This window comes from Bactrocera neohumeralis, chromosome 2 (genome assembly GCF_024586455.1).
Source record: "Bactrocera neohumeralis isolate Rockhampton chromosome 2, APGP_CSIRO_Bneo_wtdbg2-racon-allhic-juicebox.fasta_v2, whole genome shotgun sequence".
In the NCBI taxonomy this organism is placed as follows: domain Eukaryota; kingdom Metazoa; phylum Arthropoda; class Insecta; order Diptera; family Tephritidae; genus Bactrocera; species Bactrocera neohumeralis.
The window spans coordinates 40,890,300-40,903,504 of record NC_065919.1 but is presented as its reverse complement, the minus strand read 5'-3'; the positions used below and the strand labels follow the sequence as shown (position 1 = coordinate 40,903,504).

Genomic DNA, 13,205 nt, shown 5'->3' with positions numbered 1-13,205 from the left:
GAAGTTGAAGAAGAGTCACTTGAAGAACTTCATAAGGCTTCAAAAACTGAGGAAAAACCAACTAAATTGGTAACTTGTCATCTATCTCTTCCGGCAGGCTCATATTTTGGAAAAATGTGGGAAAGTGAAGTCCAGGTTAAATCGTTTGAAGACGAAACTGAAGTAGCTGATCATATTATGGAGATGATGCTAAAACACAGAAGGAAGATTTTACTACTGCACTAAAATACATAAAGGAAAAATGCACCGATGCAGAAGGTGATAATACCGGCAGGAATTCAGCGCAAAAGAGTACAAAAACGGTTGCAGCTTTGAAGGACATAAGAACATCCAAGGGTGGATCCAGCAGCAGTAAAGACGAACGCCAATGCAGCAAGCCCGATGACGATAAATCAAAGAGAAAAGATGAGAAATCCGGCGACAAAAAGGATAAAGACATTAGTGAACAAAAATCATCTTCAAACAAGACTTCGCAGAAGGATGACATAGTGAATACATCTACAAAATTGTCGTCCACAGGAAAGCAGACAAAACCTTCACGTAATCTTTTGGTATCGGGTTATCTTCATTAACGAGAGCCAGTGATCTGAAAACTATATTTTCTAAATATGGCAAAGTTATCGGAGCCAAGGTGGTCACCAACTCCCGAACTCCGGGTACAAGTTGTTATGGCTACGCAACAATGACATCTTCGTCGGATGCCAGTCGAAGTGTCGCCAAAAGACGTGTGGATACAACAAAAAAAGATGAAGACAAGAAGATACGAGACACAACTTCTAAGACGAGAGACGACAAACAAACTACTGAAACAAAGGACGATGCATCAAAAAAACTTGAAGTGGAGAAGGATAAGCAACGCGATAAAGAAATCCTTTTCCAGGACCATAATAAAAAAGACGTAAGTAAAACTATCGAAATAGCCGAAATAGATCCAGTTGGAAAGGCGGATGTAGTAACAACCATTTGGGAGTTACTAATACCATGGCAGCTTGCGTTAACAATCGAAACGTCGATTAAAATCTGCGGTTAGAAGTCACTTTTGCCGCCCGGGAGAATGTTCAAAAATGAACATGGACATTCAGTACGCATTATTATTCTTTATAGTCGGCGTGCTAGCAGAAATCTTCATTTAGTATCGATTGAAAACCAGGCGACGACTACAAGCTGCAGTCACTTTTGCCGCCAGGGAGAATGTTCAAAATTGAACAGGATCATTACTTCAAAAAAGGCGGAATAATTAATATATTTATATTTAGACGATTTTATATTATTTACAAATAAGATAAGAAATATTGTAGCTATTGTAATAAGTTATACAGTCCACTAATAATCATTTCTTTCCCTCGGCAATATGTTCAAATATATTGAACAGGCTTATCTTCGCCAATCCGAGGCAATACAATACATACATAAATAAACCCATAAATATACATACATATACATATGTACATACATACATGAGGCACGTATGCATTTAAATGTAATACGCATGTACTCAAGATATGTTATATAAACATATTTACTTAGGTTTGGGCAATTGATTACAAATGCACTTGTGCACTTGAAAACAGCCCAAACCATACAACTTACAAATTGTATGACCACACACGCACACATGTATGGCATTGTATGGTTGAAAACAACCCCATGTGGTGGGCTGTAACATACATACACACACATATATTTAGTTAGTTAAGATAGTTTTCAAAAATTTGTATATAAGCAAAGAAAAATTAACAATAAAATCAGAATGAAATACTTCTCACTCGACGAAAGACGGTTTCATTTCCCCCCACCAGAGGTAAGGAATGATAAATCTTTGTTGAGTTTAAACAAGTGTTTTGGTGTCGGCGTAGTATCGACTCGATTTTATCTATTAACTGTTATCATGTCACATACTAAAAAAATAATTCCTGGCTTTTATTAAGGTACCTGAAATACAATCACTAATGACATAGCTGACTTTGCTGGATGTTCCAAAATTCTGTTATTGGTTAAAGGGGGCTTGGTCAAGTTTTTCACCCAATTGTATTTGTTTTGGGCACAAAAACCACTGTTAGTAAACCACGCCTTGCAAATTTCGTGGAAATACGCCAAATAGTGGCCGATACATCCAGCCACCCAAAAGTTTGAAAATGTTTATATTGGGTATATGGTGGCTCAACGAAGTATTGACCCCAGTATCTATAGTTGACATTTGACCGAAAATATATGGGATATATAATTGAAATTCAGAGAGAATGTTTTCCTGATGATAGTATATCAGTGTGTTCAAAATGGGTTGAATCGGGTGAGTACTTCTCAAATCCAAAAATTTTGGACTTTCGGTAGACATTTAGGAAAAAGTTGCGAATTTTGTTTTTTTGTTTTATTATATATTCGGAAGACTTAATATATCGTAGTATCGGTAAGAATCCCTTCGCAAAAATTACATAACTTGTCTTTTCTGACCTTCAACATATATAAGTCTCTACAACGATACATAATAAAAATTATGACAACCGACACTATCACATCAATGTGACATGTTCGACAGTTGAAAAATCAGTTAATAACAACAAATTGATGATTGATATAGTATATTTGTCGGTTTAAAATGATATACCAATGATAACATACATAGTTCACAACTCTTTTCTTAGCCCTCTAAGTGTTTGATATAACCATGTACGATATGATTGGTGCAAAATCAACAAAAAATTAAGACAGACATGTTTTGGTCGCTCCAAGTATGTTTGCTTGTGAGTAATCACCACTTATTAATAAGAGAGTATGTAAGTAAGGAAGGGGTAAGTTCGGATGTAACCGAATATTTTATACTCTTGTAACTTACAAGAATCAATTACTTTGAAATATATTACTTTATGGTGTAAAATGTCAACCTGAAGATGGAAATCCAAGAAATTTTATATATACATGTAGGAAAACGTGAATAATTTTATTTAGTTTACTTGTGTTGTTTTATTACAATTTGATTCACTTCTTTCAATTCATTTTATACAAAGAATTTCCTTCTTCCTACTTAATTGGAAATACTTCTTATTTCTTCTTTCGTTCTTATTTATTTGAAAATGATCTTAATTCCATTTTTTTACTCTTTAAAAGTTTTTCGGTCCAGAGTTGAACTTTCTCTTTATCGTGTTCAGTAACATAGTATTTTGTCTTCGTCCTAAACTCGGCACCACATACTTGTATGTGCAAATACAATATATAGTATATGTAACTCCTATACTGACAGATACATAAGGTTTATTAGTTAGTACATATATGGCAGTTGGGGTGGTATCGACAGGATTTCATCTATTTTTACTAGACATTTATTTCATGAAACCGCAACGATGAATATGTTCAGTGGTCTACTTGTATATGCTTATCTGTTCTATGTTGAACATGATATGTCACGTATACGCCATGGCCTACACCTGTTCATTTAAGCCACACCACCTTCGCTGCAAGAAAAACATGTATAACAAGCCCATTTCATTTTTAATGTGTGTTTGAATGTTAAACTAAGCGTGTCGGCGGAGCTTTTGCTGTCAGGTTGACGTTTACAGTGTAAATTTCGGTGCAAATTTGAAACTGATTTTATGTTATTAACAATTTGCAATGATTTGTTGTGGCTATTTAAGTGCCTGACTTTATTAATTGCTGTGATTTAAATGGCGTATTTAATAAAATTTCTTTTTAAATAAAATGGGAATTTTGTTATGTTTGACACTGTGTAAGGAAATTTGAAGAAGTTGGCGGCATATACGATAATGGATTGGAGGTGAGCCAAGTGTTGCATTGTACAAATGTATATATATTTATCACAACCAATATCGCGCATTATAAATAAAACTATAAATGAAACATATGTTCCCGCATGACAATCATGTATCCACAATTTGTATTTGAGTATTAAATTAGGCGTAACCAAAGTTGATTGAGGTTTATCGTTACTAATCAAGCAATTGTTTGATTACTGGCACAAGTTGGTGAAGTATTTGTGGTAATTTTACTAAGTTTATAAGCCGAAATGTTATAGGTTGCGGTACATATATAAACCAGGGTTGTAAAATTGAATGCAAACCATACCAACCGCATCAAGCATTTAAGCTTCTGCATTAACATTCAAACATGTTGATGCTATATGCTCATACATATTGACTCTACAAGTATAGTGTCTATATATATACTTGTAGGTATAGGAATATCAACTATGCTATGAAGCCAAAAGGGTAAAACTTTAATTAATTTGATTTTTTTGAAGTTCAAAGCCGCTTGCGTTCAAAATTACAGTAATACTTACAAAATAAGCAATATGTAATATTCTCATAAAGGCAGTAAATTAAGAGTGAAAAGTAGTTTCTATTTTTTTCTTAATATCTGAGAGAAAAATTCATGTCTCGCTTCCAACTATTTTCAAAAATATTCCTTTTCATAGATTTTGTTATTAAGATTTTTTTGTTAACATAACTTTTTAAATGATATTAACGCTTGAAGTTTGATTAGATTAAGGCATACCTTAGGTTATTTTTTTTATACCCTGAACAGGGTATATTAAGTTTGTCACGAAGTTTGTAACACCCAGAAGGAATCGTCGGAGACCCTATAAAGTATATATATAAATGATCAGTTGATTTAGCCATGTCCGTCTGTCTGTATATATACGAACTAGTCCCTCAGTTTTTGAAATTTTGCAAACGTCATTATCTCTTCAAGAAGCTGCTCATTTGTCGGAACTGCCGATATCGGACCACTATAACATATAGCTGTAATACAAACTGAACGATCGGAATCAAATGCTTGTATGGAAAACTTTCACATTTGACAAGATATATTCACGAAATTTGGTATATGTTATTTTCTAAGGCAACAGTGTAATCTCCGAAGAAATTGATCATATCGGTTAACTATAGCATATAGCTGCCATATAAACTGAACGATCGGAATCAAGTTCTTGTATGAAAAACTTTCACATTTGACAAAATATATTGACGAAATTTGATATATGTTATTTTTTAAGGCAACAATGTAATCTCTAAAAAACTTGTTTAGAACGGATTACTATAGCATATAGCTTCCATACAAACTGAACACATAGTTACTAACAGAAATGCACCTGTGAAGGGTATTTAGCTTCGGTGCAACTGAAGTTAACGTTTTTTTTTTTTTTTTAAGTATCTAATGCACTAAATTTTGCACCCGAACTGATTCAAAAATTATTTAAAGGAGCCAATATCAGAATTCGACGAGGGTCGTGGCTCTACCCATATTTAGGTGAACACCCATAACACGGTATCTGTCTTACTAATTTCAACTAAATTTCGGAAAAAATATTATCTTGACATTGCTATGTTACAGTGCGAATATGATCGAAATCAGACTACAAATACTTCCTATAATCAAAGGCTAAATTCCATCTGATTCTTTCAGTTTTCGGTATACAAATCAAGCACCAGTAAATGTAACGGGATTAAACTTTGCTCCTACAATTATTTCAGCCACCACATATCTAATAAGTGGACCGTTGTGTAGGAATCGGGGAAGTGTTGATCTCCCTTATTCACCCAATAGAAAGATTGTCGCAGTTCGAGTAGACTTTATATCACATGTAAGTTATCTTCATATATTTTTGAGGAAATGTACTTTTTCAGTTCGTTGTACACCTTTAAGCTTAAAATGGATGAAATCAAGTGAAAACTGACACTGCCCCATAAAACCAGTATCTTTGTTTTCGCATATCGGGTTGACTTTTTCGCTATATAATGGTATATGAAGTACTTTCTTGTATATGAGGTACTTTAATGAAACTCAAACTCAAACTCAGTTAATAATATATGGTAATGCCAAACATAGATAAAATCGTGTCTAATGTGAAATTTTCAAACTTCTTCCAACTTCCAGGGTTTTACACCATAGATATCGGTCAATATTTAAGATATCTGAGCAATATAAATACATTTTTTCTCCAATATTCTATACTTTACGCATACTTTGTGTACGTAAAATTATTCCACGTCAAGATGATCGTATAAAACGACAAAAAGTGCGAGTGAAACAAGAGAGTTGGGAGGTAAGTTCGAGTGTAACCAAACCCTTTATTTTCTTGAAATATGAAGGAATTAAAGGCGAGGAGGAGGGGATTACTTTGAAGTAAATGAAATGGACAAAATTCACCTTTCAGTTTGATCACAGTTTGCAGGCGTTTTCTCATTGTTTGAAAGCGAATCTGTACTTGCGTGGAAAGTGCTTCCCATTTCTTATACAATAACATTTTTCATTAGCTATTTTTTTATTTATTCAACAATTTCGAAAATATTGTGTTATATTAATGATATTTGTTTGCACAATGCAGTAGATGCAAAAATTATATAGCAAATTTCAATTATTGAAACATATTGTAAATACAAAACGAAAAGGACTGCAAATCGCATTTTCCCGTCAGTCAATTACAAATCACCCTATATTTAAGCACATACATGCCTTGCCGTGATTCTGTAAACATCGAGATATAAGAGAATATTAACTAAAAACTGTGTAGCATACAAAATATATGACGCGTTTTCGAAAATAAAAAATCAGATATTTTAGTATTTCTTAGAAGGGAATTTATTACAAAAAAACTATTTATTAGTATTGTTTATTCATTTCGACGCAAGAAAAGCTTCAGGCACAACAAAACTGGAATTAAAATCTATGTGAGGTAATGAGCACTTTTGTCCCCATTGGTCATTTTCCTCGTCATAGACTGATACACATATTTTGCCAGCAGAGATGCCACCAATAGCCCATAGTTTATTCTCTAGCGATATGCCAGCTAGGAGATCACCGCTAACTTCCAAAGAGCAAATCTGTGAAATGTTTTCAAGAATATTTAGTTTGACATCAAGCGATTGGCAAAAATCAAGTTAATATACCTTAGACCATGAGTCTTGCTGAGGATTGTAACGTTCAACAAGGCAGTTATTGTCTTTATTGCTTAAAATATAAATGTGACCATTATGTGCAGCTGTCTGTAATATAAAAAGTAGCAATAAACGTTGTATTTAATTTTAATAGAGCTAAGAGGGCGACTAAATAAATAAGAGACTATTTTGAGTAAGACAATTTTGGTTATTTTTATCGAAGCGGAGCTATTTTGGCTGGTTTTGAAAACTCCAAGGTAAGCTTGGAACAAATTGACTCTCTTATTGTACCGACAGTATATATTTCACAAATAAATTGGAAAATTCTACGAAATCATTACTTGCTGAACGTTATACTAATATTAATAAGTATTTTTTAATCTAACTTACAACAGTATCAGTGTGAAATCCTCTCATTTTCGCACAAGAAGTCCAAGTATTCGAATCCGGGTTGTAGCATTCGATAGATTTTAGGTAGCTATCGACATTATAGCCGCCCATTATGTATATTTTACTATTCAAACTCACTGCACTGGCCTGAAATCGTCCAACAATCAAGCTCTTCACGAACTTCCAACCTTCAGAAGTCGTATATCTGGAAATAAACAAAAGCAATGAAAAAAGAATGCATACTAAAAAAACAATTAGAATTATTCTAAAGAAGTCGTTGACAATGTCAAAGAGTTAGAGTTTTCTAAAGTCAGAGTCAATCAGATCATAACATTTTACTGAATTCCCTCCTTTCTAAATGTAGAACTACTTATTCTGTCCACCGTCCATACTAATCTACCACATCTAGACTAAAGTACTTTCACTATTAGGCATAAAGTTAACCTGAAATTGTTAAACCTCACAATCGCCATCGTTAGGTAATTCGATATAAATTTAAACGTATTTACCTTTCCACCGACGACAGAGTATTATTTCCCTCACTACCACCAATCGCGTAGATTTTACCATCTAATTCGACAACACAGTGTTCGTCTCTTGCTTGATTCATGACGGGCAAATTTTGCCAAGTCTTATTCCGAATATTCCAGCTGCGGACATTGTTGACTGATTCACCTTTTTTATTACCGCCAATAAATAATAAATTATCATCCTTTAAAATAGTTCCATACCATCGGTATTTGTATTTTATACTCGCATATTCTTGCCACTTATCCTCAGCTTTGTTATATTGCAGTAGCTTAGGATTGATCTATTCCAAAAACAATGTAAGTATATTAATTTAAGATTATCATTTTTGAATATAAGCCACAGTGTGCCCTTACCGATGAGCAAAGCGCTAGGATTGTTTTCTCAACCCAATTTGTACCACTGATTCCACGTGGTTCTGTAAATCGCAAATTTATCTTTGTTCGTGCTTCAGGCTTACAGATCCACAATAATGCCTTGAAGGTCAGCAGCTCACAGCCAGGTAGTGGATGTATGTGTGTCCACAGAAAGTCTGCATCGAATTGGATAAGCCGGAGACAAGCTATTAAAAGTGGCAGTTGCTCTTGACGCCCTGGAACATCGTAATTGAACCAGCGTTTTATGGCATCGTAGGCATCTTCCTCACGTGCTATATTCAAATTGTCAGATTCCAGAAGACGTTGCATTTTTTCAACATCAAAATTCAAAAACTCATTGCTTTGGCTGATCTAGTATTATTACATAGAAACAAATGTCGATTACACAAGTACCGCTATTGTGAGACATTACGTGTATATTTAGACTTACCTTCATAAAATTCTGTGTTTCGAATTCGATGATTTTCTGCTTAAGAAATTCACATTGCGTTTCACGCTCTAGCGTGTAAGCACCCTGCAATGTATATTCATCGATATGTGACATAAGGTAGTCCACGCTACTGGTTATGGCATCGTCCAACTGCAAAACGATTGCCGCTTTTACCATAGCACCGACATTGTTAACGGTAATGAGTGTCTGGCCGGTGTAACAAAAGGCTATTAGACGCTCAAAAATATCGCTATCGATATCATTTATTTCGATAACGGAATTATTGCCTTGCTCGCTATTGAAAATGTTCTCAAAGTAAGGACTCGCTGCTGCGAGTATCAAACGATGCGCGGGTATACTGTGCATTCCAAGAATTACAAATATTAATCTATAACATTTTATTTAAGCTGAGGACAAAGTAATACTTACGCAGCCGTTGAGTCCGTAAATTTAAATGTCACATCGATTAGAGACTGCTCGTCGTAAAAGCAAAATATTTTCGCCATTAATTTCTCCATGAAACGGTTCGCCTCAGTCGAATTACTCTGAAGAGTTGGTTTTTGCGTACAACTCGTGGCCATTACTAGTTATTTAACTTTCCTTTTGTAAGAAAAAAAAAATACAATATTAAATAAAATGTTTTAAATAAGTAAATTCAACTCGATCCTTGCTTTCAAGTTATCTAGTGTACCCGTATGCATACAGATGTTTGAGATGGTCCAGTCATCAGACGATGAAATATATTTTTTACAAATCAGGAAAAAATGTTATAAAAATCGAAATCGGACCACAAGTTTGCAAACCCTCAAATACTGAATACGTAGTGCCCAGCTTCTATGACTTTTTTACCGTTTACCTTTTTAGCGAAAATAACGATTAATCTGTGAGATTTAGTATTGAATTTCAGTGATCGTAGAATATTGAATATATTAATGGTAGTCTATGTATATGTGGAATGGGAACATGTTTGCTCAAACAGCATCTGGAATGATATGAATAATATTTAAATCGGTTCAAACCTCATATTCCTCCGATACACAATATATTAAACTCTCTACCACTACTACTCTTTAGTTGAGTTTATATCACAAAAATATATATATTTATAAATATATATATATATATATATATATATATATATATATATATTATTATATATATATATATATATATATATTTACATTTTAGTACTGAAATTAAGTGAGCCTTTGATCTATAATATAGCAATAATTTGATGCCAAACATGGTTGCAATCCTTTTACGGTTTCCGTCCTTTTTCATTGAATAACTCCCGAATCCTAAACACAAACACTTAACTCAATTTATTAGTGTTTAATTGGTAAGCTCGTCATACAATTTTTATATTTCAGTTGTTTTCCATATTCGTCACACTGGACATTAGATCCATTATTTGCTTTTTTTGAAATAAATTCCCAAGGCGCTACCGTTTTAATAAATATAATTAACAAGAAATAGAATTTAATAGAATTAATTAATTTGTAGTTGGATTTACATATATTGGGTTTTTTGATTGCAGGGTATCTTGTGCTCGTATGCTGAACATCAAAATGAGTCACTTAACTGTAAAATCGAATGTCAAGATTCGATTTTCGATCGACTTTTGAAAATAAAGGACGATTCCCAAATATTGATTATTTTACGAGTAAACTTGTTATTCAAGTAGAAGCGGATTCGAGTTTACTACAATCCCAACGACACAATGAAAATACCATTTTGACAAACAGTGGTACCTCGATTCTTGCACATCTCGATACTTGCAACACCTCGATTCTTGCAACAAAGAAATATTTTACAGTATATACTCAGTACTTGCGACATCCAAAAAATTTTACTTCGATACTTGCGACAAGACCTTGTTGATTTTGGTAACGGTTCCTTAGTTCGAATACATTTCTGAGAAGTCCCGTTTTTTTCGATGATGAATTCTTGTAACTCTTACGCATGTGCGTTTAAGGAGATTTGAATCAGTTTTAACTGACGTTTTGTGTAGTGCGGTTTCATAATGGCAAGGAAAAAATTTACGTTGCTAGCAATAAAAGATAAAGTGGACATTTTAAAGAAACTAAGTGCAGGATATTCTGTCAATTCCTTAGCCAAAAGTTTTCAAGTGCAGAGATCAACAATAGCTCGTATTAAGAAAAATGAAGCCACCATAAAGAAGTTCGTGTCGCATGCTGAATCTGGTCCAGGAAAGAGGAAAACGTTTAAACCATCAGAACTTCCAAAAATGGAAAAAGCACTCAAGAACTGGTTTGCAAAACAACGAGCAAAAAACTTGGAACAGGTGGCTTTCGTGCTAGCAATGGGTGGATCACTAATTTCAAAAACAGATATGGAATACGAACACTGAAAATAAAAAGGTATAAGGTAGCAAGAAGTAAGATTTTGTAAATTGTGGTTTTTTAATGTTTTAAGAAAGCTTTGTTTTCGTTTGAGGTAATATTATGACATGCAATTTCGATAACTTTGAAATAAACTTTGGTTTTGGTTTCTAGCCTGTTACGAATTTTATATTTTATTTAAATTTATCTGAAAGAGAAACCCCTTTCCGCATTCCATTTTGAAATTGGCACCTATTTTTTTAAGTGAGGGAAATAAAAAGTTTCAAAACTTCTCAAGTTCCATTTGCGAACTAAGACCATATTTTTTAAAGTCAATTTGACGGAATTCCCTTCAGTCGGAATCTATCACTTTAATATTTAAGATACATATGTATGTATGTATGTACATACACTAGTCAGAATAAGTTTGCGTACAAAACTAATAGCAATTTTGTATGGCTCATTATGAATTTGTTTGTAAACAAATTTAAATTTTAGGGTTGCATTATATATCTGCAACATTGTGGAAGAAATTTATGAAATTAGACGCCACCATATGGCCAGTGCAGTGAGTTTGAATAGTAAAATATACATAATGGGCGGCTATAATGTCGATAGCTACCTAAAATCTATCGAATGCTACAACCCGGATTCGAATACTTGGACTTCTTGTGCGAAAATGAGAGGATTTCACACTGATACTGTTGTAAGTTAGATTAAAAAATACTTATTAATATTAGTATAACGTTCAGCAAGTAATGATTTCGTAGAATTTTCCAATTTATTTGTGAAATATATACTGTCGGTACAATAAGAGAGTCAATTTGTTCCAAGCTTACCTTGGAGTTTTCAAAACCAGCCAAAATAGCTCCGCTTCGATAAAAATAACCAAAATTGTCTTACTCAAAATAGTCTCTTATTTATTTAGTCGCCCTCTTAGCTCTATTAAAATTAAATACAACGTTTATTGCTACTTTTTATATTACAGACAGCTGCACATAATGGTCACATTTATATTTTAAGCAATAAAGACAATAACTGCCTTGTTGAACGTTACAATCCTCAGCAAGACTCATGGTCTAAGGTATATTAACTTGATTTTTGCCAATCGCTTGATGTCAAACTAAATATTCTTGAAAACATTTCACAGATTTGCTCTTTGGAAGTTAGCGGTGATCTCCTAGCTGGCATATCGCTAGAGAATAAACTATGGGCTATTTGGCATCTCTGCTGGCAAAATATGTGTATCAGTCTATGACGAGGAAAATGACCAATGGGGACAAAAGTGCTCATTACCTCACATAGATTTTAATTCCAGTTTTGTTGTGCCTGAAGCTTTTCTTGCGTCGAAATGAATAAACAATACTAATAAATAGTTTTTTTGTAATAAATTCCCTTCTAAGAAATACTAAAATATCTGATTTTTTATTTTCGAAAACGCGTCATATATTTTGTATGCTACACAGTTTTCAGTAAATATTCTCTTATATCTCGATGTTTACAGAATCACGGCAAGGCATGTATGTACTTAAATATAGGGTGATTTGTAATTGACTGACGGGAAAATGCGATTTGCAGTCCTTTTCGTTTTGTATTTACAATATGTTTCAATAATTGAAATTTGCTATATAATTTTTGTATCTACTGCATTGTGAAAACAAATATAACACAATATTTTCGAAATTGTTGAATAAATAAAAAAATAGCTAATGAAAAATGTTATTGTATAAGGAATGGGAAGCACTTTCCGTGCAAGTACAGATTCGTTTTCAAACAATGAGAAAACGCCTGCAAACTGTGATCAAACTGAAAGGTGAATTTTGTCCATTTCATTTACTTCAAAGTAATCCCCTCCTCCTCGCCTTTAATTCCTTCATATTCCGAGAAAATAAAGGGCTCGGTTACACCCGAACTTACCTCCCTACTCTCTTGTTTCACTCGCACTTTTAGTTGTTTTATACGAACACCTTGAACAGGGAATATTTTTACCTACACAGAGTATGCGTAAAGTATAGAATATTATAGCAAAAATGTAGTTATATTGCTCAGATATCTTAAATATTGACCGATATCTATGGTTTAAAACCAAGTGAAAGTTGGAAGAAGTTTGAAAATTTCATATTAGATACATGGGAGACACGTTTTATCTATGTTTGGCATTGCCACATATTATTAACTGAGTCTGAGTTTCATTAAAGTACCTCACATACATTAAAGTACTTCATATACCATTATATAGCGAAAAAAG

At 33.5% G+C, this 13,205-nt stretch overlaps 1 protein-coding gene and 1 pseudogene across 1 annotated transcript; one reads left to right on the top strand and one right to left on the bottom strand.

Moving 5' to 3' along the window:
- The window catches only part of LOC126758881 (kelch-like protein 17), a 47,820-nt pseudogene extending 35,605 nt beyond the window's left edge, over nucleotides 1-12,215 (top strand).
- Nucleotides 6,630-9,128, bottom strand: LOC126751167 (kelch-like protein 5). The gene is made up of 7 exons (XM_050461216.1): nucleotides 9,045-9,128; nucleotides 8,616-8,973; nucleotides 8,165-8,536; nucleotides 7,790-8,091; nucleotides 7,277-7,485; nucleotides 6,903-6,994; nucleotides 6,630-6,836 (listed from the first exon to the last, which is right to left on the bottom strand). Exons 1-7 carry the CDS (start codon nucleotides 9,119-9,121, stop codon nucleotides 6,630-6,632), a joined length of 1,617 nt encoding a protein of 538 aa, XP_050317173.1. The 5' UTR covers nucleotides 9,122-9,128.
- Nucleotides 12,216-13,205: the final 990 nt, after the last annotated feature.

Coding starts and splice junctions, on each gene's coding strand:
- LOC126751167 (XM_050461216.1), bottom strand. CDS start 9,121: ATGGCGAAAATATTTTGCTTTTACGACGAGCAGTCTCTAATCGATGTG. Junction 8,537..8,615: donor AAACACAGAATTTTATGAAG/GTAAGTCTAAAT, acceptor TAATAATACTAG/ATCAGCCAAAGCAATGAGTT. Junction 7,486..7,789: donor ACTCTGTCGTCGGTGGAAAG/GTAAATACGTTT, acceptor GTTTATTTCCAG/ATATACGACTTCTGAAGGTT.